We start from the raw sequence: 25,177 nt of genomic DNA, 5'->3' as shown, positions 1-25,177 counted from the left end.
TCATTTCTCATGACATCTCAGCCACCCAGCAAATGCTTCTGTTGGCCAGGGATGTTTCTGTGGGTCGGATAGATTCTGTGGGTTGGATAGACTTGGGCAGCTTGTGAGGAAGCCCTCTGCACTTGTGCCTCCCATTTGTGCAATTGTTTGTTAGTTCACTTTGAGCTCAGGCTTTGGTGGGACCTTTAGAGATATTCTTGTAGGTTGACAGCTTCATGCCAGAAGCAGCATCATTTTTAGAGCACTTTGATTGGTTTTATTTGTACGTTTCGTTTGTCTTTGGTTTGTTTCAACTGAAGTCATCTCTGTACACATGTTGTTATGCCATTCAATTGTGTTCTGTCACTTAAGACTTTTTATTGTCCCTTGATTAGTAATGACTTCTTATTTATGTTCCCATAACACCTTCTGTATACTTCTGTTAAGGCACTTTTTGTACTTGGTTTTGTATTGTTTCCCCACTAGCTGTTAAGCTCTTTGAGGGCAGAAGCTGTGTTTTGTGTCCGTACCATCACCTAACATAGTGTTTGGGTACTTGGTCCATCCTCTGTGAGTGCTTGTTGAGTATAAATGGTTGTGTGGTTAGAAGTCAACAAGCTTCTAATAGGAATAGTAATTGTTTTAGATTTTACAAAAATTTCACATATATTATCTGCATTTGTGCATTACAGCTCTCTAATGGAGAGGTGCACTGATGGAGACAGATGTTGGAAGGATTTCCATTTTGCAGATAAGAAGGGCCACGACATCCTGAGTCAGCCTGACTTGCTGGAGGTCATTCCGCTTAGAAGGCAGTGCTGGGACATGAACCCTTTCTTGGTGTCAGAAATGTGTGTTCTTCCCATTGCCACACCTCTGTCCCATCAAAAAACCTCAAAATTGGGTGGCTCATGGATTGAATTCACCTTACTCCTTGTTTATGGTCCTTCTAGCGTCAGGGCCCCTGAGTGATTTAAAGTGGTTTAAAAGGTAATTGAACATGGACTCAGTAATTTGACAGGGATTCTGGGAATTTATTTTTCTTCCCCATGGGGCCTTCGACTGACAGTAGATGAGTCATTTTGGTCTCTGTTTCATCATCTCTAAAATAATCCTGCTGCTTTACTTACCTGTCTCTGTTGAGATTACTACAAATTTTTTTCAAGAAGCTTATCAAGTGCTTTATAAACCATGCTCTAAACCATGCATGTGAAGACGATTATTCTCAATAAAGTCAAATAGTTATATGAGCTGATGACATCTTTAAAGATGCTAATCTGAAAAGATATTTCTTTAGCTTTTTTGGGTATTTTGCATAGCTGGGTCTCAGTGTTCTTCCTTGGGGTGACCATTATGAGGTCTCATGCCAGCTGGTTTAGATGACACCTCCAGGTACTAGTTATTCCCTGTTGCAGTTGGAGGGTGACTCTAGCACACGTGGTTTTTATGATGGAACTTTTCAACTTCTTCACCTCAGTCCTAGGATGGAGGTAATTTGAGTGATTCTTTTGTCTGTTTTTTAATCACTGTTTCCTGCCATGGAGGTAACGGGGAATGGAAAACATTGAGTCTGCATTTTTAGACACTTAAGTAACTGAAGTTTGTGTCTGTCTGTTTTGCTCCTAAAACCAGGACATTTTGGAATGCTGGTGGTTTTATGAAAATGGGCTTCTCAATCAGGAGTCTTGGCTTTCCAGCACAGTGGGTGCCACAGGGGCATAATAACATTGCCGCCTTCAATAGCAGAGCAATTGGAGATTTGAAGCCCCACACTTATATTTAGGTTGGTTTCTGGGAAAACATCTTGGGGCATCAAATGTCTCAATGATTTTTGCAAGAGGCAAACAGTAAGCACAGAGATGGACTGAAAAATGCTTAGGTTGATTGCCCGGGGGTATTTCAAAAGGAACATGTCCTTTCTGGTATTAAAAAGAGCTTGAGCTCTAAGTCACTGGAAAATTAGACCGGCCAGGCTATGGATTTGGAGTGGTTCACAAAATAATTCCCAAGCGCTGCATAGGTGCTTTTGTTTCTATAAAAGGTCTGAGTGAGGTCTTTGCTACCTGACCTTTGCCATGTTATTTTTAAACCCGGTTTCAATAGCTTGGAAGCTTTTTCTAACCAAGAAAAAATTTAAAAGCTCAAGTCAACATAACGTTTTGGAAAGCATGTCAAATTTTTATTAAACGAGCTTATAATGAATTCAGATATACTTTGGCCAGAAAAGCAGAGTGGTGTTTATATTTACAGACGTCAGTACTTTGAAAACATGCTCTTTATGCAGTCGTTCATTCAGCCCACATTTACTGAGCACCCATTGTGTACTAGCCATTGTGTTAGGCCCAGTGAGGGTTGTAAAAATGAAATGGGGTAGAATCGCTGTGCCCAAGTTGCTGTAAGTCCAGTAGGGTAGGCGTGTGACCTCAGGAAAGTTACTAGGTATCGTTTCGCCTCAGTTTCCTCATCTGTAAAAGTGGGAATAATGGTACCCACTTTACACATGGTGAGGCTTAGAGATATAAAGTACTGAGCAATGCACCTGGCACAAAATACGCTTTTGGTAGTTATTATATTATAATAATATGAGATAATATAATTATTATAAGATAATATAATTATTATCATCATCATTTCAGAAGGAACAGGCAGCAGGCAGTGTAAGTTGTGGAGGCAGTACCAAAGCCATTCTCTGGACATTTAAAGAAAGAGCTGACCGTTTTAGGGTGAGGAATCACAGAAAGCTTGTGGAAGAGGCGGCAAGTAAGCCTGAAGAGTGGATAGAATTTCAGTAGGTAGAGGTGGGGAGACGGTACCTCAGAGATAACTGTAAGGAAAGTTTTGGAGTTGGGAAAGCCTAAAACTTGAGGAGTAGCATCCCAGTTTGGAGGAAAAGAATGTCTTATGGAAGGGAAGCGGGAAGTTGGGCAGGCAAGCTAGTCCAAGACTGTGAAAGGCCTAGAGTGTCAGGTTAGAGAGTTGGGCCCTGTTGTCAGTGGGAGCTGCATTGAAGGGTTTTATTTGCTACCGTCTCCCCAGTACCTCAGACAGCACCCAACCCATAGTGAGCAGTCAGCAAATAATTATTGAGTGAACAGCTGAGTGTGGGTTTAGACAAGTTGAGCTTCATTTTGCCAGATAGAAATGTCCTACAAAAAGTTGGGGACATGGGACCAGAGTCCATGGAGACTGAAGGTGGAAATTTGGGAGGTGTGAGCATGGAGGTAATTATGGGGCTAAACTGACCCGAGGAGTACATGCGGCTGTAGTCAGAGAAGAGAGCTGAGGTGATGCCCCTATTTGATGAGCAGACCAGGAAGGAAAGGAGGAAGATGGAACAGAGAAGGAGAGGGTAGAAGTGAGAGGAAAACAGAGAGCGCCGTGCCCATGAAACCTGGGGAGGAAAGGTTTGAGGAGGGGCCGGTTGACATGCTCGAGGCGGGTCAGGGCTTTGCAGTGCACTAGTGGCAGTATAGAGAGGAGGTCCCTGGACAGGGTGGAAGAGAGTTCAGTCAGGTGGGGCCTTGTGCCAGGCTGTAAGATATCGGTGGGCACAGCACACTCTGAGACTTTTCTTTTCACGGTTAATAATTACTGGTATTTGCTTTTTGAGTAGGTCTTTAAACAGACAGTGTGCCCAAATTGTGTACTGTATATAATCTGATTCCAATTAAATATTAGATAAAAACACACCTAACTATTTCGTTCTGAGATCATGACTGATTTTTATTTTCTTTTCCATATCTGTCAGTATTTTCCAGAGTTTTTATGTGTTTATTACCTTCATAACTGGGAAAAACACTGTAAAGTTATATTTCTAAATGGTATGTTCCTTAGGTATTGCCTGGCAATACACTTCTCATTTATTGAAACTTAGATAAATGTAGCCATTTAATGTTCCCTCCAGGCCTATGAAGATGGGATTCCATTTGTGTTTCTAGCTGTCTTTCTCCTCTGAAAGAGCCCCTGAACTCTTCTTATGAGGTCCACAGAGGCACCATTTCCTTATCTGCGGCTCTTGGCTTGCCTGTGCTCCATCAACATGCTTACATTACAACATGTCCTTATGACAAAGCACCATGACAAAGCGTAACCTCTTGTAGCCTGATAATCCAGAAGCATTCTCACTAGGGTCATATTCTCTTGTGGTGGAGCCTTTACATTATGTAACTCTCAGAAAATTTACAGTCAGCTGTGGCCTTAACCAAAGTGAAGACCGTGTGAGAGCCACATGTGCTGACCATTCTTATAATCACCCTTGTTTCTCATGTTTGAATATGAATTGGCAGAAACTGTTTATCCCAGGTGTCTTTGGTATTGCATTTTTCTCTGTAGTCCAGCTGCTTCTAAAACTACAAGGCCCCAGACACCCTCTTGAGCACTCATTAAGTTCTGAATACCAGCCATTTAGTCAAGTGGGAGGAAGTCAGCGTTTTTACCATCCAGCTTGGGAGAAAGTGGCATCTCTGTGTGGGCCAGGCTGGTATTATTACTCATATCTGCTTCTACTTCTGTGTGGAAGGACTGCTGTATTCATCCTGCTAATTAGCCTTGCCTAATGAGCATGTAAACAGCAGATTTCCTTGTTAGGAAACAGTAATGCACTGATTCTGCAGCCTGTTAACATTTTGATGCATGCATGGAATTCTTTGGATTGAGCTTTTATGACAACACTGACAAATGGACCTCAGTTTCTCAATGTGTTACATTGGGGAAATAATCCTTTTTACAGAAAGGGTATTCTTTATAAAAATAAAATAAAGTGTCTGTAGATCATTGAGTTGGGCTGAAAAGTAGGGTGTTATAAATAGTTGGTTGCTGACTTTGCTGTTGTCGGACTGACAGGAAGCAGATGGTTCTTGAATGGGTGAGGTCCAGTGCAGGGCTCCATAATTATATAGCAGTTTACATTTTTTAAAGGTGTGTTGGAACAGCTACCCGGTGAATGAGCCACATGTGAAGCAATTTGATATCAGCAATGTTGTTGGATATAGGTAGCTGAGTAAGATACCAGAGGTTTAATGGTTTGCCAGAGGCCACCCAGTACGTGTGTGGTTGAGCCAGATTTAGAACACAGTTCTAATTAGCTCCTGATTTCCACTTTTTGTGTGGAGGCAAACCACACCGCACCAACACGGTGATTTCACTCAGTTCACTTTGTCAGAGGAAAGTCCTGTTCATATTTTGACCTGTCTGAATATGTTATTATTATTATTATTTAATTTCTTTATTTTGTTTTTGGCTGCATTGGGTCTTTTTTTTTTTTCTTTTGCATTGGGTCTTCTTTGCTGTGCGCAGGCTTCTCATTGCGGTGGCTTCACTTGTTGCGGAGCACGGGCTCTAGGCACGCGGGCTTCAGTAGCTGCGGCACACAGGCTCAATAGTTGTGGCTCGCGGGCTCTAGAGTGCAGGCTCGGTAGTTGTGGTGCACAGGCTTAGTTGCTCCGTGGCATGTGGGATCTTCCCAGACCAGGGATCGAACCCATGTCCCCTGCATTGGCAGGCAGATTCTTAACCACTGTGCCACCAGGGAAGCCCATGTTGTTATTATTTTTTAATTAATTTCAAAACCAAATGAGGCAAGCTAGTAAGAGGTGTTCATTTACGGAGACTAAACTTCGCATTAGACCCTTGTATTGTAGTGAATTTGAGGCCTATACATCCTAGGGAAAAGATAAATTCCAAAAGGAGAAAGGTTGGAAAATAGAGCCCCAAAAGATGAAGACATAGAGATTATATAGGAGGGTCAGGTCAGTAAGGCATCATGCCTGCTGTCAAGTAGCTTGGAGTATAGAGTGGGATGGAGAGAAATTGTTCATCATTACAGTACATTGTGGCAAACCCAGGGTGTTCTGAGAGCCTGAGCAATTCGGAAGGCTCCCCAGCTTGGGCCAAAGCATGGAGGAGTAAAACAGCAAGGTGAATGTTGGTCAGGAAGGACACACTAGAGAGGCGGATAGGTCATGAACGGCGATGAATGTCATGCAAAGGAGTAACAATGTATTCATTCAGCGTGTATCTACCTAGTGCCTTTTGTGTGTGTGTGTCAGACATTCTCTATGTACTTGGGATACATTAGTGAACAAAATAAGCATCAAGTCCTGCCCTCGAGGAGCTTATACTTCAGTGGGGTGAGAGAAACACTAGACATTAAATAATAAGTAAATTGAGCGGTTTGTTAGAAGATGGTAGATGCATAAGGAAGACGGGTCCAGCCAGGTGATCAAGGTTAACGTGAGCAGTAGTAAGTCATGTTGATAGTATCTACTCTTGTTATGATGTGATCAGAATGGCACTTTACCTCTGTAGTTTTTCTCCCCCAAATATACAGCCCTAGTCTTATCATGAGAAAAACATTAAAAAAATCCCAGTTGAGAGACAGTCTATAAAATACCTGACCAGCGCTCCTCAAAACTGTTTAAGTCATCAAAAACAAGTAAAGTCTGAGAAACCGTCACAGCCGAGAGAACGCTAAGGAGACTTGACAACTAAATGCCGTGTGGTATCCTGGATAGGATCCTTGAACAGGAAAAGGATATTAGGGAAAAGCTGAGGAAATCTGAACAAAGTATGAACTTTAGTTAACAATAATGTATCAATATTGGTTCATTAATTGTGACAAATGTACCACATTAATGCAAGCTGTTACATGGAGGAAACTGTTTGTGGGGTATATAGGAGCTCATTGTACTGTCTTTGCAATAATTCTTTAAATCTAAAACTGTTCTAAAATTAAAAGGTTATTAAAAAAAAAATAAAAAACAGAGTAAAGGGGATCAGAAGTCCAGGGCAGAGACACATGTCATAATTTAAAATAGGGTGGTCAGGGGAGGCCTCATTGACAAGGTGACATGAACAGTCACTTAAAGAGAGAGTTCACCGTGTTGGTATTGGGAACCAATGCAAAGACCCTGAGGTGAAAACATGTCTGCAAGTTGGAGAACCGGCAGGGCGGCTGGTGTGGAAGGGAGGGTAGGGGGTAAGGAGAGTATGAGGTCACAGAGGAAAGGTGATGGAACCCATCAGGTGAGGGCTTTTAGGCTGTTGTTATTCGTGTGCTATACCGTGTGCCGGGAACCGTGCCATGCATTGTCCTATTTAGTTCTCTCAACTATTTTAGGAGAGAGGTATTATTAACTTGCTGATTTTGCAAATGAGAAAACTGAGATTAGTAAGTGACTTACTGAAGTCCCATTCCTGGTAATTGGTGAAGCTGCCGTTCCTTTCTTCCTCCTGAGACCCAAAGTTGTCACTCCTGACTTCCTCCTCCTCTCCTCAGGGGGCTGAACTAGATCTTCTAGGCCAGGAATTGGCAAGCCACAGCCCGCTGGAAAATCTGGCCCTCTGCTTGTTTTTTGGTTGTTTGTTTTAAGTCGTGGTAAAAAACATACAATTTACCATCTAGTCATTTTAAGGTCAGTAGTGTTTATATTCACATTGCTGTGAAACAGATCTCCAGAACTTTTCATCTTGCAGATCTGAAACTCTATACCCATTAAACAATAACTCCCTTTTCCCTCCTCCCCTCCAGCCCTGGTAACCCCCATTCTACCTTTCTATTTCCATGAATATGACTTCTTAATATACATTGATTCACGCAGTATTTCTTTTTGTAACTGGTTTATTTTACTTAGTATGATATCCTCGAGGTTCATTCATGTTGTAGCATGTGACAGGAGTTCCTTCCTCTCAAAGGCTGAATAATACTCCATTGTATGGATATATCATATTTTGTTTATCTGCCTGTTTTGTAAATAAAGCTTTATCAGAACACAGACATGTCCATTCATTTCCATGTTGCCTGTGGCTATTTACCTCACTACAGCCGTAGACCTGAGTAGTTGCAAAAGTGACTGTGTGGCCCACAAAGCCTAAACTGCTTATTACCCGTTCTTTACAGAAAATGTTTGCTGATAGTGGTTGCCAGAGTTTAAAAAAAAATTAAAAAAAAAAAAAAAAGAAAATGTTTGCTGAGCCCTGTTTTACTGGGAAGACTCTGAAGGGTTAAGAGAAACGGTGTGGAGGCTGCTTTAGAAGGAGGAAGACAAGAGGCAGGAACACCCTGCTGCCTTTGTTGGGTGACAGAGACATGGGTATGGGACTTGCCCTCGAGAAGCTTATAGTCTAATTGAGGGAAAAAGACAGTCTGCGAATTTGACTTGTTTAGTGATGCTTTAGATATTTGGGGAAGGGAGAGATCCGAAAGGATTGAGTCTCAGGAAAGACTTCATAGAGGGTTGGGATTTGGGATGGGATGGGATGGATCAGATTGCTAGAGTGTGGAGGAGTACATCAGCCTTCTCACCACACCTTAACAGATGAGGTAAGACATTGAAGGCATTTAGAGCAGTGTCTAAATAGTAAGTGCTCACTAGAATGTAAGTTCTGCAAGGGTAGGGTTTATGTCTGTCTTGTTCACTGTCGTATCACCAGTGCCTAGAACACAGTAGATGCTTCAGTAAATGTTTATGGAATGAATAAATCACTGCAACTCTCAAATTCTTTTTAGCTATTTAATTTGTACTGTGAAAATACAGGCAAAGGGCTGGATCTCTCACATTGGTCTGTTAATTCATTTATTATACTAAAGAGTACTTTTTTTTGGCTGTTGTTAAAGCAGTACCTCTATTGTTTGTTGCTAGAGATAATCATTATGTGGTAAGAGGAATGTAAGTCAGGTACTAACAACAAAAGAAAAAGGGGGAAAAGAAAACAATGTCGTGATTCTAAAGATACCCACTCAAAAATCATTCATTCATTCAACAAATATTTATTGAACGGCAACTGTGTTTGGGGGGTCCATGGGTGAACAAAATTGACAGTTGCTGCCTAAGGGGATATTGACACCGAAACTAGTAATTACAAACGTGATGTGTATAACTTACAGAAGTGCTGGTGCCCTTCTGAACCAAGGCCCTTCTGTCCTTAAATGAGCACATTTAACCTAGTCTGGGACACCAGAGAATGCTTCCCTAAGGAAGTGGTAAGTCCTGATTATCGTTTGCTGTGTGGCAAACTACTCTGAAATTTAGTGTCTGAAAACAATTTATTATCTCTCATGGTTCTGGGCTAACTGGACTCAGCTGGAAGATTTTCACTTGGGAATCTCTTATGATACTGACTGGGGCTGGAATCATCGGAGAGCTCAACTGGGCTGTCATTCAAGATGGCTTCTTCCCTCACATGTCTGGTGCCTCTGTGCTCTAGCATGTGGTCTCTCTCTCCAGCAGAGTAGCCTGGACTTTCTATATAATCAGCTTAGAGCTCCAAGAGACAGGAAGAGGAAGCCACCAGGCCAGTCAAAGGCTGCACCGCCAATGGGCACAGCCACACTCTACTGATCAAAACATCACAAGCTTTGTCCCGATTCATGGGAGTGGAAAAATAAACTCACTTCTTGGTGGGGAAGTAGCAAGTTCTCATTGCCAAAAAGCACGCGGGATAGGAGATATTGCTGTGGCTTTCTTTAGAGAATACAGGTCTGTCACTTGATGTTAGATTGGACCCTGAAGGATGATTAGGCATTGATGCAATGGGCAAAAGAGTCCAGGAGGGAGTAAACCCTCCAGCGATGGGTACAGCCCGTGGGCAGGCCTGGAGATCAAAATGGTAAACCTTGAAGGAGGAACTGAAAGGCCTTTGTAACTAAGTGGAGGAATGAGGGGAGGAAGAGTGGCATGGAAATGCTGGGGCACACAGTGAAGAGTAGAGTATGGTTTTGAAGGGTAAATGCATATTTACATCAGAAAGCAAAGAGAATAGCTGTGTAGGTTCCAGACAGAAGCAATGGAAAGCACTAACAGTGAAATTCCTAGAATAGGAAGAACAGATTAGCCCAGAGGACTTGGGGTGGACTTGGGGGGTGGTTCAGGGAAATCTTACCCCAAATTACATAGCTAGCGTGAGACAGAATTAGGATTTGGACCTAGCTCTGACTCTAGATCCACTAGATTGCTTGCTGTTTCTCCACTGCACTAATCACCACACTGCCTATGGAAAGTCATTTTATATAATAAACTTGAAAATCCCTTGCTAACCAAAAGGTGATTTACTCTTCCTAATTTCTTCCAAGCCATCCAGGCAAATACCTTCTAAGTTTTCTAGACTCAGCTCAGAGGGCACCTCCCTTTGAAGGCCTTCTTAATCTCTCCCTCACCTTTGCTGGCAAGTGACCCCTCCCTCCTTCCCCCACCAAATCTGTTTCCATCCTCTATCAAGGCAGTTTTTTGGACTTATTTTCTTAGGCTCATCATGATAGACTGTGAGCCTCTTTAGGGCAAAGACTGTATCTTATTCATCCTTCCATCTTCAGCATCTTGGACCTGTCGTGACCTTAATGGATGGTAGATGAGTGGTTTCCAGAATCCCTTGCTAAATAGCGTTGAAATGGTTCTCAAGCTGAATTGTTACTGCCCTTAATGAGGATTAAATGAGGCATTGCATAGGGGAGTGTCCCTGGGACATCTTACTTTCTGTGGGCCTCAGTGTCCCCTCTGTGAAAGTTGGGGTTGAGAGGATGATCTCGAAGGTCCCGTCTTTGTCTAACAGTCTACAATCTTAGAACGCAGTGTGATGGAGTGTTCCACAAGCCAGCAGTGCTGGCTGTCAATGGTTATATGCTCCTAGTCAGCCTGTGAATACCAAAGCAGGGAGCACAAAGAGTATATTCCTAGACATTTTGATTTAAAAAAAAAAGAAAGAATCAGTTTAAAGGTATTTACTCTCTCTAGTATGATTAAAGACTGAATTTTAAGAATTAGGTAAGAAAAGGAACATTCATAATAGAATCTTAGATGAATAACTTAGTGCTCGGCACCTTGGTGCCTCTTCTATAAAATGGGAAACCTTTTATTATGTTCGTTTAAAATTTTAGTAAATAAAGAACTAGAAATTTTAGATTTATTATGTATTTCTTTTTCTTAGTGTCCGGTATACAAGATAAAACTGAAAAATTCCAAGTCTCAAAATGACAGAAGTAGTGAAACTCTGCTATAGGATTCAAGAGACTCAAGGCTTAGCATAGACACAGCAAACAAAACCATGTTTGCAGCTAGAAAAATATGATAACTGATCTTATCGCCAAAAATCAATCTGTGCCTTGCTTCATGAATGCTAACATAGTAAACATGAAAATGTAAAAAGTAGACAAATTCACAGTCATTATCACTTTATAAGAGGTTAGCCACCAAGTTCCTGTGACCTGCAAACCTTCATGATACACTTAAAATAATGGGCCGTATATAGTAGTTTTATTTACACACATCAAGCAATGTAGATTGGTGCTGTTGATTTAAATGTAATGATTTAATGACCTAAGTGCTAAAAATTATTTTAATTAACCACAGAAATTTTGCAGTTTTAAAGAAGAAAGCACATTTATGTACCTTTGCAGCAACTTGCAAAGGTGTTGCTAATTGCCTAGTTTTACCTACTTGTAAGTAGTTAAGGAAAACAAAGCTTACCTAGTTGTTTTGTTTCTTTGTTCATTTTTTGGGTAAAGATACAAAGGTGTATGTTGAGCACATGAAGTGTGGCTAGTGTGACTGAGGAACCTTATTTGATTTTTAATCAGTTTAAATTTATTTTCTAAATTAAAAATAATTTATTTATTTTATTTATTTATTTTTTTGGCAGCGTTGGGTCTTCGTTGCCGTGCATGGGCTTTCTGTAGTTGCGGCGAGCAGGGGCTACTCTTCATTGAGGTGCGCAGGCTTCTCATTGCAGTGGCTTCTCTTGTTGCGGAGTGTGGGCTCTAAGCGTGCAGGCTTCAGTAGTTGTGGCATGCGGGTTCGGTAGTTGTGGCTCACGGGCTTTGGAGCGCAGGCTCAGTAGTTGTGGCACACGGGCTTAGTTGCTCCGCGGCATGTGGGATTTTCCGGACCAGGGCTCGAACCCATGTCCCCTGCATTGTCAGGTGGCTTCGTAACCATTGTGCCACCAGGGAAACCCAATAAATTTAAATTTAAATAGCCATGTATGGCTAGTGTCTACCATATTGGACAGCATCACTGTTCTCGTTTGGCCTGGCCTTGGAGATCTAGCATTTCCCAGACAGTGTGGTTAGTGTTACGATTCTTTCTACCCAGCCCCAAGGCTGGACCTACCTGTAGGCCAATCCTCAAAGCCTCAGGGAGTTTGGATCCTGAAGCCTTTTTGCAAGATGACTGGAAGAATTTTGAAGTCCAGAGTCATCATCAGGCATTACATAATCTAAGCTTAGGAAACACAGCACAAAAACATTCAGGTTAATAAAAGGGCCATTCTCCCTCTCTACTTCCCCCTTGCACCTTTGAGCCTGACAAACCATCAGTGCTTTCATGGTTTGTGACAGGACTCATGCGTTTATGACTTTCAGACTGATTACGATATAAGTGCAGTCACAGAATTCCTAGTCTGTTTGGCTAACTCTTTTAGGTCAATATCACAGAGATTTGCTGGGGCACTCTTTTCACAGCTGCTCGCAAAGGCTTCTCTGTATGAGTAAAAGCTGCTGACCTTAATTCCCCTTATCAAGAGTCCCACCCTGCTCTGTGTAAGTTCTAATACAATGTAGTGATGTGTACTCTTTTTTTTTAAGATTTTTAATTTTATTTATTTATTTTTTTGACTGCATTGGGTCTTCGTTGCTGCGCGCTGGCTTTTTGTAGTTGCAGTGAGCGAGGGCTACTCTTCATTGCAGTGCACGGGCTTCTCCTTGCAGTGGCTTCTCTGGCTGCGGAGCACGGGCTCTAGGCACGTGGGCTTCAGTAGTTGTGGCACGTGGGCTCTGGTGTGCAGGCTCAGTAGTTGTGGCACACGGGCTTAGTTGCTCCACAGCATGTGAGATCTTCCCGGACCAGGGATCGAACCCGTGTCGCCTGCATTGGCAAGTGGATTCTTATCCACTGCGCCACCAGGGCAGTCCCAGTGATGTGTACTCTTGACAGTGGAACTTCTCTGTAGGTGTTGTCCACGTTTGGGCATGACTGCCATGGAAGAGATGTAAAGATGAGGAAGTAAGCGGACAGATTTATGTATATAGAATACAATGAACTATGTGCCAATGTTGTTCTTTTCATTTTCTTTCAGGAAATTAAAGATGGTGGTGACGTTGCCTTGACAAGCACTTCCTGTTGTCTTTACCGAGATCTCACTGAAGAATAATCTCAAAGGAATGTTTGTCTCCCAGGACCTTTGTTGATGACTGTTATCATCTAGCAGATGTTTTTAATGTCCTGGAAAACATCAACCACCCTTGTGCTTGGCCTGCTCCGGGCAGCTGAATGAAAGTTCCTTCCAGTTGTTTCCAGAACTCTGTTGCCCAAAACTTTACCTCTCTTCGTCGGGTGAATGTTCATGAAGCTCTATCCTGAGCAAGCTTAGGAGGCTTAGGCCTCTTGGAGCCTGTGACATGGAAGCTTTGGAAGTGGATGATATCAGCCCAGCCCTGGAAGTTACTGAGGATTTCTTTACTACTTTTGATAGTAAGCTAGAAAAGGCTGTGCAGCAAGCAGAGGTTTATGGGATTCAGGAAGTCCCTGAACTGGTGGGGCATGAGGTCCTCAGTAACATAGACAATGGTGCTATCAGAAATGTCTCCTCCCTGGGCAAGGGAGGCATGATCTGGGACCATTGTAAGACCAGGTTCTTAGAAACCAAAGCTCAAAATGTCTTCCCTGCCAAAGAACAGTTTATGGTCCAGAAAGGGACAACCCCAGATAATCTGTCCTGGATGGAACAAAAGGAAGCTTCAACCTTTGATTTTTTCAACATCTGTCAGCGTCGGAGGGACAGACCTCGTTCTGTGAATGACTTATTGGATGAGACTTCTACTTTTAAGCCCGGCCATGCTCGATCAAGGTCAGATATTAGCCAGGTGGACTGGAGGGTGGTCCTCAAAACCATGCCTCTGCAGCAGCAGCAACAACCGTCTCTTCAGGGCCCTCACTTCACCAGGACGTCTTTTCTGTTGTCCTCATCAAACAAGGTAGAAGATGCTCAAGGAAATATGGGTATGTTTTTATATCTGACTGCAATTAAACAATTGTTGATTTTCCTTTGTCTCTCTTGCATCTACCTCATGAGAGTCTTACTCTCCATTGTCTGTGTCTGGCTTTGCCTACTTAAGCCCCTCTTCCATTTACCTTTGCACTTACCTTACCTGAAGTCTACAGTCTTATTCCTCCTAGGAGGAACTGAGTGAAAAGATGACTACGGTAAATTCTCCTTTCCTAATCTTGTATGTTAGAATCAGAATTTTCTCACGATTAATGTAGTACTTTCCTTTGAACATTGTATGATACCGCTTATTCATATTGGTAGATGTTGATCAGCTCATACCTTGGCCATAGTCTTGGGATATGAAGGATTAAAAGATGTGTGAAGACACAGTCCCTGCCCTAAAGAACTTCTCATTAGGTTGAGGGGATCAGACACTCCCAAAGACTCAGGAAGGCACCCAGTGGTGAGAGAAAGGAGGTGCTCAACTGAAATGCCTGGGAGGGAACTTTGTTTTGCTTTATATTGTTGGAATTTTTTTAAAAAAATGAGTGAGTGGTAGCAATTGTCAGAGGATAGAGGAAGGGGAAGACACTCTGGGCTGGGCTTGTCAGGAAGGGCTTGTGAGATATGATGGAACTTGAGCTGGACCTTGAAGGACACTAAGTTGCAGTAAGAGAGTCACAGTTGGAGGACACTCGGTCAGGATTATGGTGTGGACCAAGGGGGAGACAAGGAGACCAGGCTGACCCTTGAGGAGACCAAAGGATCTCATGGCGGTCGTGGGAGGAAACGTTTGGAGAGGTTGGTTAGGACCTCATGGTGCAGGGCCCTGATTTCTTTTTTCCTTGTACTTTATACACACACACACACACACATGCACATGAATATGTACTCATGTACTCACCCGTGAACTTCCTCTTCTGTAAGACATGACAAACCATCTCTCTGTTTCCCCCAGCATTTTTCTTCACCATAACCTCATTTATACAGGCTATCCATTTTTCTTACTGATGATTCTGTTGTTTTTTTTTTTTTTTTTTTTTGCGGTACGTGGGCCTCTCACTGTTGTGGGCTCTCCCGTTGCGGAGCATAGGCTCCGGACGCGCAGGCCCAGTGGCCATGGCCCACGGGCCCAGCCACTCCGTGGCACGTGGGATCCTCCCGGACCGGGGCACGAACCCATGTCCCCTGCATCGGCAGATGGACTCCCAACCACTGCGCCACCAGGGAAGCCCTCTTACTTATGATTCTTCGGTTACCCTGCTTAACCTCTTAATTTAGATGGCTTCTACTTAATTAACTGGGGAGATTATTTTATGTACTTAACTGCTATTTCAGCATTTCTTCAATCTCTATCATTGCTTGCTACTCCATTGATACATTTAACATTGTATTTTATTTACTTATTTTACATTAAATTTTAATTAATAACATTTAGTTTGTAAGTATAACTCGAGGCAAGGATATGGTATAGTATGTCCATTAAGGAGATGCAGTCTTCCTGCCTATGAGGTGCTACATTATTTTCACACCCAGTTCACATCTATCCTTTTAAAATACTCTTTTTCCCCCCCACTCAAATTTATGACTTGTAATTCCTTATCTTCTCTCCTAGACTTTCACCAGTCCTCTGTAACATCTAGCCAAATGGTGATCATGGGAGTAAAAAAGAAAAGGACATTATAAAGCACAGGGCTTGGTAACTGGCTAGACATTAGGGGATGAACAAGTTGCTGTGACCTCAGTGCCTGGCAGAATAAGACCTTTGCCTTGGGCTCACGTACAAACAGTTGTACTCATTGATTAGCAAACAACCTGAGTTTTTGTTTGGTTTCTTGGAGTTCACATAGATTTTTTTTTTTTTTAATCACTAAACCACTGTAACCATTCTAAATCCCTGGCATAAACGAAGTTAAGAGGATGTCGTATTTCCAATTTTATTTTTTCCAATCTTGTTTGGATTGTAAATGCAAGAACCAGCCTTCCTCATGTTCTCTAAAGGAAGCTAAAGAAAGAACCTTCCTTAGCTTCTCTCTTGAGGATATGACAGACCATGATTATTACTTTTTAATTCTCAATTTAAAAAAGTTTGAGTATTATGTTGAAATATAAGTACTGAGTGGTATTTTGAAAGCTAAACTGTAACCAGTGGCCTTTGCAAGTATTGATGTAATATAACCTGGCCCCCTTTTGGTCATCCACGGGATACGCATCCTATCTGGAATTAATAAGGTTGGGGAAATGGCCTGCCAAGTGTCTGACACCTGCTCCGTCTGGCATTCTCTGGAGAGCAGGACAGAGAAATCTTGTTCCTGTTGCTCACTAGGTAAAGGGCAGGGGCAAGCAGGGCCCGTGGGCTGCCCACTCTTGGGCTGGGGGTGGAGAGGAGCTCTAGGTTCATGGCTGGTCACCCACTCTACCGACTGTAATTCTCACAGCATTTGGGAGAGGTGAGGAAGTGGTGACACCCACGTGCATACTAGTCAAGATCAGCCAAGATCTCTGAGTGAAGTTCACTTTAGAACCTTTGAAAGTAGCCGTTCAAACTGAAGAAAGGCTTATTGTCTCTCCTGAAGGCATATGCCAAAAGCAGAGGGAGGCGGTATGGTATCTTGGCCAGAGCTGTAGCTGAGGACCCAGGAGATTGGGGTCAGGCCAGATCTCTCCCTTGAGCTTCAGACTCGCGTATCCGGCTCTTTGGTGAACACCTCTGCTGGAGTGTCCCACAGGCACTTCAGATTCAGTGTCTAGACAGGGCCCGTCATCCTCACATCCTCCACTCTAGCTGTTCTAAAAATTAACAAGGGTTAATGATAGGCTAAGGGCTCCTCAGAAGAAATAAAATGTAGTCAAATGGGTCTCCTTTGAGGAGGGCGACTTGGTGTTTTTGTGTGTGTGCATCCCAGGAAGAGCACCTTTACTAAACAACAGGAAACAAAACGTGCCAGGAATCTGACCAGATACACAAAGCAGCAGGTGAGATTCCTGATGGGAAAGAATGACTCCCCATGGAACATAAATAGATCCCCTCAAAGTACATATATTTCACACGAGTGTGTACATACATATGTAATATATTAAAAGAAATTTGGTTTCTACCACGAGAAGTTACTCAGCAACAATAAATCAACGTCACACCTGAGACAGGGAAGTGCGGGCGCTGCAGCCACGTTGTAAACCGAGGCGCACCTCCGTCCTGCACACGCCTCCCCTCTGTGCGCTGTGCACATTTGCTGGCTGGGGGCTTCTCTCTGCCCCTCCCCCCAGGCTCAGCAGATCCAGTGTTTGTGGAAGAGCGTGTCAGGTCAGGGAAGAAAGGTGGCCCTGTGGCCTTGGAGCCCACCCTGCAGAGCCCAGGAGCTGGCTGCAGTGGGGAGGCAAACACCCGAGGCCACCGCTGCCTGCCTGGAGGGCCGCCTCGGCTCTGGGGTGAAGGGAAGCGCTTGGGACCCCAGCAATGGCACGGCAGTGCACCTGGTTTTCAACAAAGAGTGTGTCTCTGGGGTCCACCCAGGGCCCTCCAGATCTTTGTAGTTTGGCCAGCAGGGGCTTCTCCTAGGATCAAATGGCTTTTGGGAGGGGAGTAGAGTGTCCAGAGTCACCAGGGCTCAGCCCTGTGAGTTTGTGTATGTGCGTGTGCACACGCCCGCATACACACGTGCTTCAGTGGAGGTCAGCAAGTTGCAAACAAGTGTTCTACAGGGGCGTGCTCAAATAGTGTCTGCTTTGGGGTCAGTTTGTCACTGCGTTCTGAGTGTCCCCATGCCAAAGTGGATTTGTTCAAAAGATGCCAGTTGCTAGAGGCTACAGATACAGAAGACACGTTACACCCTGGGGGGTGCAACCCTCTCAGGGCGTGGCACAGAGTTTTAGTAAGAAAACAAACAGAAGAAATGCACAGGAACCCTTTCCTCACTGTAAAGCCCTTTCCTGGCACCACAGGCAGACGGGGAAAGGCTATCAGGGTTTGTGTCTAGCCCTGTCACTCTCTTACTTATGGGCTTTATTACTTTGTAGTCTTGTGTTTTCTCCAGTTGAGTTTTTTTTTTTTCTGGATCCTTTTTCTAAGGTCCCCTGAGTAGCTTAAAGACTTAAACCAGGAGCGGTTCTTCTCCTCCTCGACCGCTGCTTCCTCCTCTTCTGCCACCCTCATTCCCTCCCTTTCCTTCCATAACGACAAGCCCAAGGGTCTTCTTCATTAGGTAGGGCCTCTGTGTCTTCTGCCTCGTTTGGCGATGATTAACTAGACTTGTGAGCCTTACTGAGGATAAATGATGCTTTGGGTATAAAGCAAACCAGATTTTGGCATATTGAGGGCAGTGGGTAGCTGGGGTATAGTAGGAGTTGTTTGGCTAATGGGCAAGCCTGTCTGAAGAAGGCCTTCTGGTCAGACAAAGTACCATATTGGTTAAAAAAATGACTATAAACCTAGACTGTTAGAATTTCATTCCTTGTTTCAGTACTTACTAGCTGTGTAACATAGGGCAGGTTTCTTAATCTCTCTGAACCTTAATTTTTTTGGGGGGGCCATAAAGTGTGGGATAATAGTAGTACTTACCTCAATATCTTGTGAGCATTAAATGGGTTAAAAGATCTAAAGTGCTTCTGAGAACCATGTTTGGCACACAGTAAACACTTAATAGAGGTCTTAAACATTTAATAATATTATTGTTACTATTGCAGTTGACTTTGGAAGTCATCCATGAGAAGCAAAGTGATACTACCAATCACTCCTAGTTTTCCCTGGCATAGTCAGTTTCATAAAATGGCCTCGTAATAAATATTTCTTGAATTGGCCTTCCTGCATTGTACTTTCTCATAGCTGTTAACTGGTTTGTTAATGGGAAATAAACCATCCATTCCCTCTCTCATACTGATTTGTCATCAACTGTTTACTGTCTTCTACACCAGAGTTTATGGTCACCGAGGAAGGGATTGTTTCTTATGCATTGCATTATCCTTAGTACCTAATATAGTGCCCTGAGCATAATACATCCTGAAAACATTTTCTTACAGGTGAGACGAATGTATTTCTGATCGAAATCAAGCTTATAAATTAAGAACATTAGTTCTTTAGCTGGTTTATGTCCTTCTAGAAAAAGAACAACTCCACCCTCTTTTCCGAGGGCCTCGCACCACCATCTAGCATCTCATACCTTGCACATCCTCTCTGTGAAGTTCTTTAGCAGCAGGAAATGAAGATTTGCTTTCATCTCAAAGGCTGCTGTGCACTATCCTTGTGATAAGAGAGAATCAAACAGATATGGCTTGTAAAGTAGCCCCTAGTGTTGGAAGAATGGTGCCCTGGCCTTGGAGGAGTCTCCAGATACCATCTCAGATTCCGGGGTCACACAGGCATGGTTACAATTACCCTTTGTAGAGGAATCTGACTGCTGTTTGGTGAGCACAAAGCCTGGGGAGATAATTGTGGTGTGCCCTTTAGTCTTTCTGAAGTTGGCAGTCACGTGAGGTAATTTTTTGCATCACTCCTCAACTTTTCCCCGTTCCCTCATAGTGTTTCTTTACAGAAGGCTATTGCTTTGGATTTGAAGATCACTTCTTTCCTAGGTTTTTGGTATATATGAGAGCAGAATACATCAAAGAGATTAACATCCTACTTGTTACTATCAAAGCCAACATCCGAGCACCTGGTGTGTTCATCCTCAGGGTAAGTGAGAGAGCCCAGGTGGAAAGAGAAGGGAAAAAATAACAATAACAGCAGCAAACACTTACTTTGTTCACCATTTTCAGTGCTGTGCAGATAGCAGCTTATTTAATTCATATAACACTCCTGTGATATAGGTATTTTTATTGAGCCCTTTTTAAGGATGAGGCCACTGAGGTACAGAGAGCTGAAGTAACGTGCTTACAGTGCCCCAGCTAGTAACAAGTGGATCCTCGATTTGGACCCGGGCACTCTTTCTTCAGACTCCATGCTCTTAACCCCTAAGCTGGAGCTGGACCCCTACTTTGGAAGCCAGTAGTTCTCAGTCTCCGGAACCCTCCACTATAGAAGGCTTGTTGGCAATCCGTCCCTGTGGGAGTAAAGGGTAGGAAGTGGTGTGGAGGAAACAGACCTGGGTGATAATGTTCATCAACTAAAATTACTCCCTCAGGGAATCACTGGTTAGGAAAACTGAGACCCACCCAAGCAGTCTAGCTAAGCAAGGATTGTTTCCTGCCTTTAACACATTTACTACATAAACAGTGCAGAGCTGGTCACAGTCCTTTAGAGGACCAACGAATCTGCAAAAGGAAGACTGTAACTTTGCCTTTCACACTCTCGAACGTTATCCATACAGAAAAGCATAAGTGAACCGACCCCTCTGGGTTTGTGACCACGGAAAGAAGGCTTCAGAGTTTTGCCCCATCTTTGGCTTCCTTTTTCAGTCTTGCTCAGAAGCCTGTGAATGCATTCTAGAGATTTCATTGCCTCAGGAAAACAGACTATGCTAAGTGCTAGGGTACTGCAAGTGGGTCCTACTAGGTGGATGGAGTATAGCTTGAATCCAATGTAGTTAAGACTACCTGCATTACCTGAGGATAGAATAGTCATAGCAAAAGGGTTAGGTCATAAACTGATGGGGAAGGAATAGATCTAAGGCGAGATGGCAACAGCAGTTCTTTTTTATCTTTTTCAGCTTTATTGAAGTATAATTGACAAAATTGTATGACATTTTAGGCGTACGTCATGATGATTTGATATATGTATATGTTATGAAAGGATGTACCCATCCATTAAATAACACAGTCATCACCTCATTTCAAAGGCAGCTATTTCTAGAGAACCTCAATGTAGGTGGTGGAGACCGAAGCTTCCTCAGCACCAGCTCCCTTGCTTCTGCCATCCCAGGGTCTGCCATGCCCTAGGCAGCTGTAGCGAGGTGTGACTGAGAACTAGCCCTGATCCCGCAACCAGAATGGCTCCTTTTTAGTCCTAGCACTAATCTTCATTCTGTACAGACATGCTCCTGACTAGTATCTGTCTTAACCCTTTCCCCCTTTGCACCGCTGTTACCCTGTTCTTGTTCACTAAGTAATGATACAGCCAGAGGCAGCAGGGAATTTCCTGTGGGATAAAAAAATGGGATCCTAACACCATAGAATTACAATCCAAATATAAACATATATTAAGGTAAGAACATAAAACGCCACAAGAACGTGTGGACACTAGATATGTTATCAATATGAAAAATAGGTATATACACACACACTCTCTCTCTCTCTTTCATCCCTCTAAGTATATACACATGGTAGAGGAAGGTGAGGCTATATGGAAAGAACACTCAGCAAGGACTTGCAAACATTGTATCGTAGCTCTACCCCTAACTCACCATGTAGGTTTGGAAGAATCACTTGTCTACTGCCTTTGGTTTGTAAACTCGTGAAGCAGGTTAAATTATCTCTATAATCTTTCCCAACTCTAAAATGATATTATTCCAGGATGTTGTTGAACTGACCTTGACTTACGGTTGTGTGGGAGCCAATTACTATAGTCAGAGAGGTAATGGAAGGTCATGATGGCAATATATGTATGGTTGAAATTAGGTAACACAGAAGGATTTCCACGTGCCTTGTGACTCTACTTCTGGATGAACTGCTGTTGCAATTTTTCAAATAAAAAAGTTTTAGAAGAGCTCCTTGGCATTAGCTATGGAGCTCTGAAACTCAGCAGACTGCCCGAATCTGACTGACTTTTCCCTCCCTGTGTTCACATTTTCATCTGCTTGGCAAGGGCAGTGATCAGCTGGGCTTTTGTTTCAGTCGGTTTCACTCTCTGGTGACCTGGTACCATCCCTCTGCCTGTTTTTCTTGTGCTGAGTACTTTAGGAGAAGGTCTCAAGCAGAGTTTTTCTGTAGGGCTAGAAAAACCATGGCAGTATGGTTTCTTTATCTGGAGTTCGATGTTACTCTGTTTTGATTCCCTTTTTCCCCATCTTTCACTAGAGAAGAAAAAAAAAAAAAGAAAAAGAAAGCCAAATTTGGGACTTATACTAAAATGACTGCTTTTTCAATTATGATGTTTCTCAAAAGACTTGGAGCCAGTAGAGGTGGGAATATTCCTACGGGCTTAGAACAAGTGAGGTCACCAGGACATGGGCTCTGCTGAATTTCTGATTCACCCTTCAGCAAGATTAGTCAGTGCAAAGGAGTTGCTAAAATAGGTCACAGAAAGTTGATTTTATATGGTTGTATAGTTTCCATTGGTTATATTTTTCAGAAACCCAACATGCTCATTGCCAGCCCGCATCCTGATTCCTAACAAATGTATATGGGAACTCTGAAAATGAAATGTCTGGCATTTTTATGCGGTTGTTCTGTTAATATATTTTATCTTTCTTGGCTAAGGAGAACTATAGTTACTAATTTCACAAACTGCTAGAGTTACTTTCTTAAAACACAGATCTTTTCGTGCTACCCTGTTCTCAAAAATGAATCATGGTTCCCCATTGTTTACAAAATCAAGTGTAAATTTTCTAAAGCATCTTTCCCATCTTTCCAAGCTTATCACCTGCACCTTTCTTCACCCCATCTGTGTGCTAGTTTTGAATGTGCCGTGTGCGTTCAAGCTCCTGGGACTTTGCTCGTGATGTCTCTTCACCCACAATACCTTCTCTGTCTTCTTCACTTTTCAGAATCCTCCATTTTCTTTCAAGGACCAGTTCAAATGCCACATCATCCCTAAGACCTTTCCATATTTTTCCATTAAAAAAAAAATTGAAGTATAAGTAACTTACAATATTATATTAACTTGAGGCACACAACATACCTGTTTTCTATTTTTATAGATTATACTCTGCATAAAGTTATCATAAAACATTGGCTGTATCTCCTGTACCATGCATCACATTCTTGTAACTTATTTATTTTATACGTGGTAGTTCTTACCTCCTAATCCTTCTAATTCACCTATCTTGCTCCTCCTCTGACCCCTTTCCCCTCTGATAACCACTGGTTTGTTCTCGGTTTCTTGTGTTTCTTTTAAATTAAAATTATTTTTTTTCTCTTATTTTATGTTTCCATAGCACATTTTATTCTGCCGCACATTATAGGTAATTGCTTGTACGTTCATCTCCCACACTAGGTTGGCAGTTCTTTGATAAAATGAATTGTATTGTAGATAACTTTCTATCATATCAGGTATGAGCATATGCAAGGTGTTTGGTTGGACTCTATGTATTGGTGCTTGGAAAATCAGGACAGCACTGTTTTATTTGTTTGTTTCCAGAATGAAAATGGCCTCTCTTTCATTTTTTCTTACCTAAAGCTGAGTCAAGTTGAATGAATCTTATTAGTGTTAATATTGTCAATAAGAGCTATCACTTAATGAGAGTTAACTTTATGCCCAGACCTGTGCTAAGAAATATTCATCCATTATCTTATTTAATATTAATAATAGTTTAATGTGTTAGACTAAGAGATTAATATTTTGCTGATTTTACAAAGGAGAAAGCCAAGCCTTAGAGAAGGTAACCTCACCCAAGGCCATCTGGCTAGTATGTGGTGGAGCTAGGATCCCAAGCCAAGCCCATTCTGGAGGCCACACATAACCACGCTCTAATACTGTCTCTCAAGTCTGAGGAAGCTTAGACCTCATCCCCTCCACCACAGTTAAAGCACAATGTCATCTAGATTGAAAGTCTGGAGGTTGGAGTTCCACTCTCAACTTGCACACTCTGTGGTATAACCTTGGCCAAGTCACTTTGTTTCCTGGAACCTCTTTCCAAATCTGTTAAATCAGTTAGAATGTGTTTAGAAGCAAGTAATAGAAACTCAGCTGAAAGTGGCATAAACAGTGAGGCCATTTATCATCTTATTTTTTCACGTATCTAACAGATAGCTATTGGACACTTAGTGAATATCAAACACTGTATGTGAACACTTAAGGACACCTACCTCTGGTGGCCCCAGGGTCATCAAGACCCAGGCACTTTTCATCTTTTTCCTCTGCTATCCTCAGTATACTGGTAGTGTCTCTTCTCTCCCTCATTTATGCAACATGGCTACAGCAGTCCCAAGGCTATATATCGGCCGCCAAAGTCAGGGAGGGAAAGCAGGGCACTTCCTCTGGGTCTCTTCCCAGAGGACCCCAAAAGCACCTCGTCTGCAGCCAGAACTGGGTTGCATGCCTTCCCCTAAAGCAATCTCTGGCAAAGGAAAATGCGGTTACTGATTGGGTTAAACAAATCATGATTCTTTTTGTGGGGCAGGGGAGAGGCCATCTCCACAACTGAACAAAATTAGGGTTCCGTTGGTAAATAAGGGGGAGACAGTTGATAGGCTGGAGGCACCTGACAGGTTCTGCTTCAGATAGGGCTGGGCTGATGAGATTTCTAGTCCCTTTTGGCTCTAAGTTTCTATGATTCTGTGTTACCCAAAGATATAGCAATGGAATGCCACTTATCTTAAAATCTGGTGGCCTAAGTATGAGAGATTCTTTTATACTTAATTCGTATAGATTAACGAAACAGAATGAGAAGCTCACGATGGCCAAGAGTGAGCATCATTTGAAAGTTGATGTTTGGAAATGTTTTCTGGGTCAAAGAGTTCTATAAGCACTGGAAATTACCCTTGTCACAGAAGGCAGAAAACCTCTGAATTTAAGAGGTTGGGTCTGTGATCTCCTGGTCAGGTTCACACTTGAGAAGTGAAATTGACCAGGTCTGTGTTGACTTATGCACTATCACAGTTGCTCATAGCACAAAGAACTTAGATGGAAAAGATCCCCAGCTGGTGTGTCTAGCTAATACATAGCTAGATATGTTATGGATCTCTTTCTTCTAGAGCCTGCACAGATATGTCTTTTCCCCTAGGTTAATGAAGGGAAAACAAATGGGATATTCTCTTTTACCCATAAAGAAAGATCTCCAAAGTAACTCACAGAAGAGATTAGTTCATTCTACCAGAGCCTAGTTCATTTCTACCAGAATAAGTTAAAAAATATCTGTGAGCACTACTGTGGCCAGCACTGTGTGAGGGCTTATATACCATATTGAAAATGTACAAAACACAGCCCCCCTTTGGTTCCTGTAGCATCATTCTCTTCATGTTCTTTGCTATGGACATTTGTGGCAGTGTCATGATCGATGTGCATACTGTTAATTTCACTTCCCTCATGCCCTCTAATGAGAACAAGGACCTAAATTTGGTTAATTTCCCCCTAGTCTCTGGCTTAAACACAGTTGGATAATAACATGAAACAAATAGACTTGGAAAACTG

At 42.6% G+C, this 25,177-nt stretch overlaps 1 protein-coding gene across 1 annotated transcript in view; it reads left to right on the top strand.

Moving 5' to 3' along the window:
* PLEKHM3 (pleckstrin homology domain containing M3) overlaps positions 1 to 25,177 on the top strand; it is a 180,712-nt gene that overhangs the window by 9,272 nt on the left and 146,263 nt on the right. Inside the window, exon 2 of the mRNA XM_065880856.1 lies at positions 13,045 to 13,967. Within this exon, the coding sequence (XP_065736928.1) occupies positions 13,367 to 13,967 (601 nt within the window). The 5' untranslated portion in view covers positions 13,045 to 13,366. The remainder of the gene's footprint in view (positions 1 to 13,044; positions 13,968 to 25,177) is intronic.

The sequence above is a fragment of the Phocoena phocoena genome, chromosome 7, assembly GCF_963924675.1.
Source record: "Phocoena phocoena chromosome 7, mPhoPho1.1, whole genome shotgun sequence".
Taxonomy (NCBI): Eukaryota; Metazoa; Chordata; class Mammalia; order Artiodactyla; family Phocoenidae; genus Phocoena; species Phocoena phocoena.
Note: the sequence above shows the minus strand (reverse complement) of the source record. Positions and strands in the feature narration are given on the sequence as shown.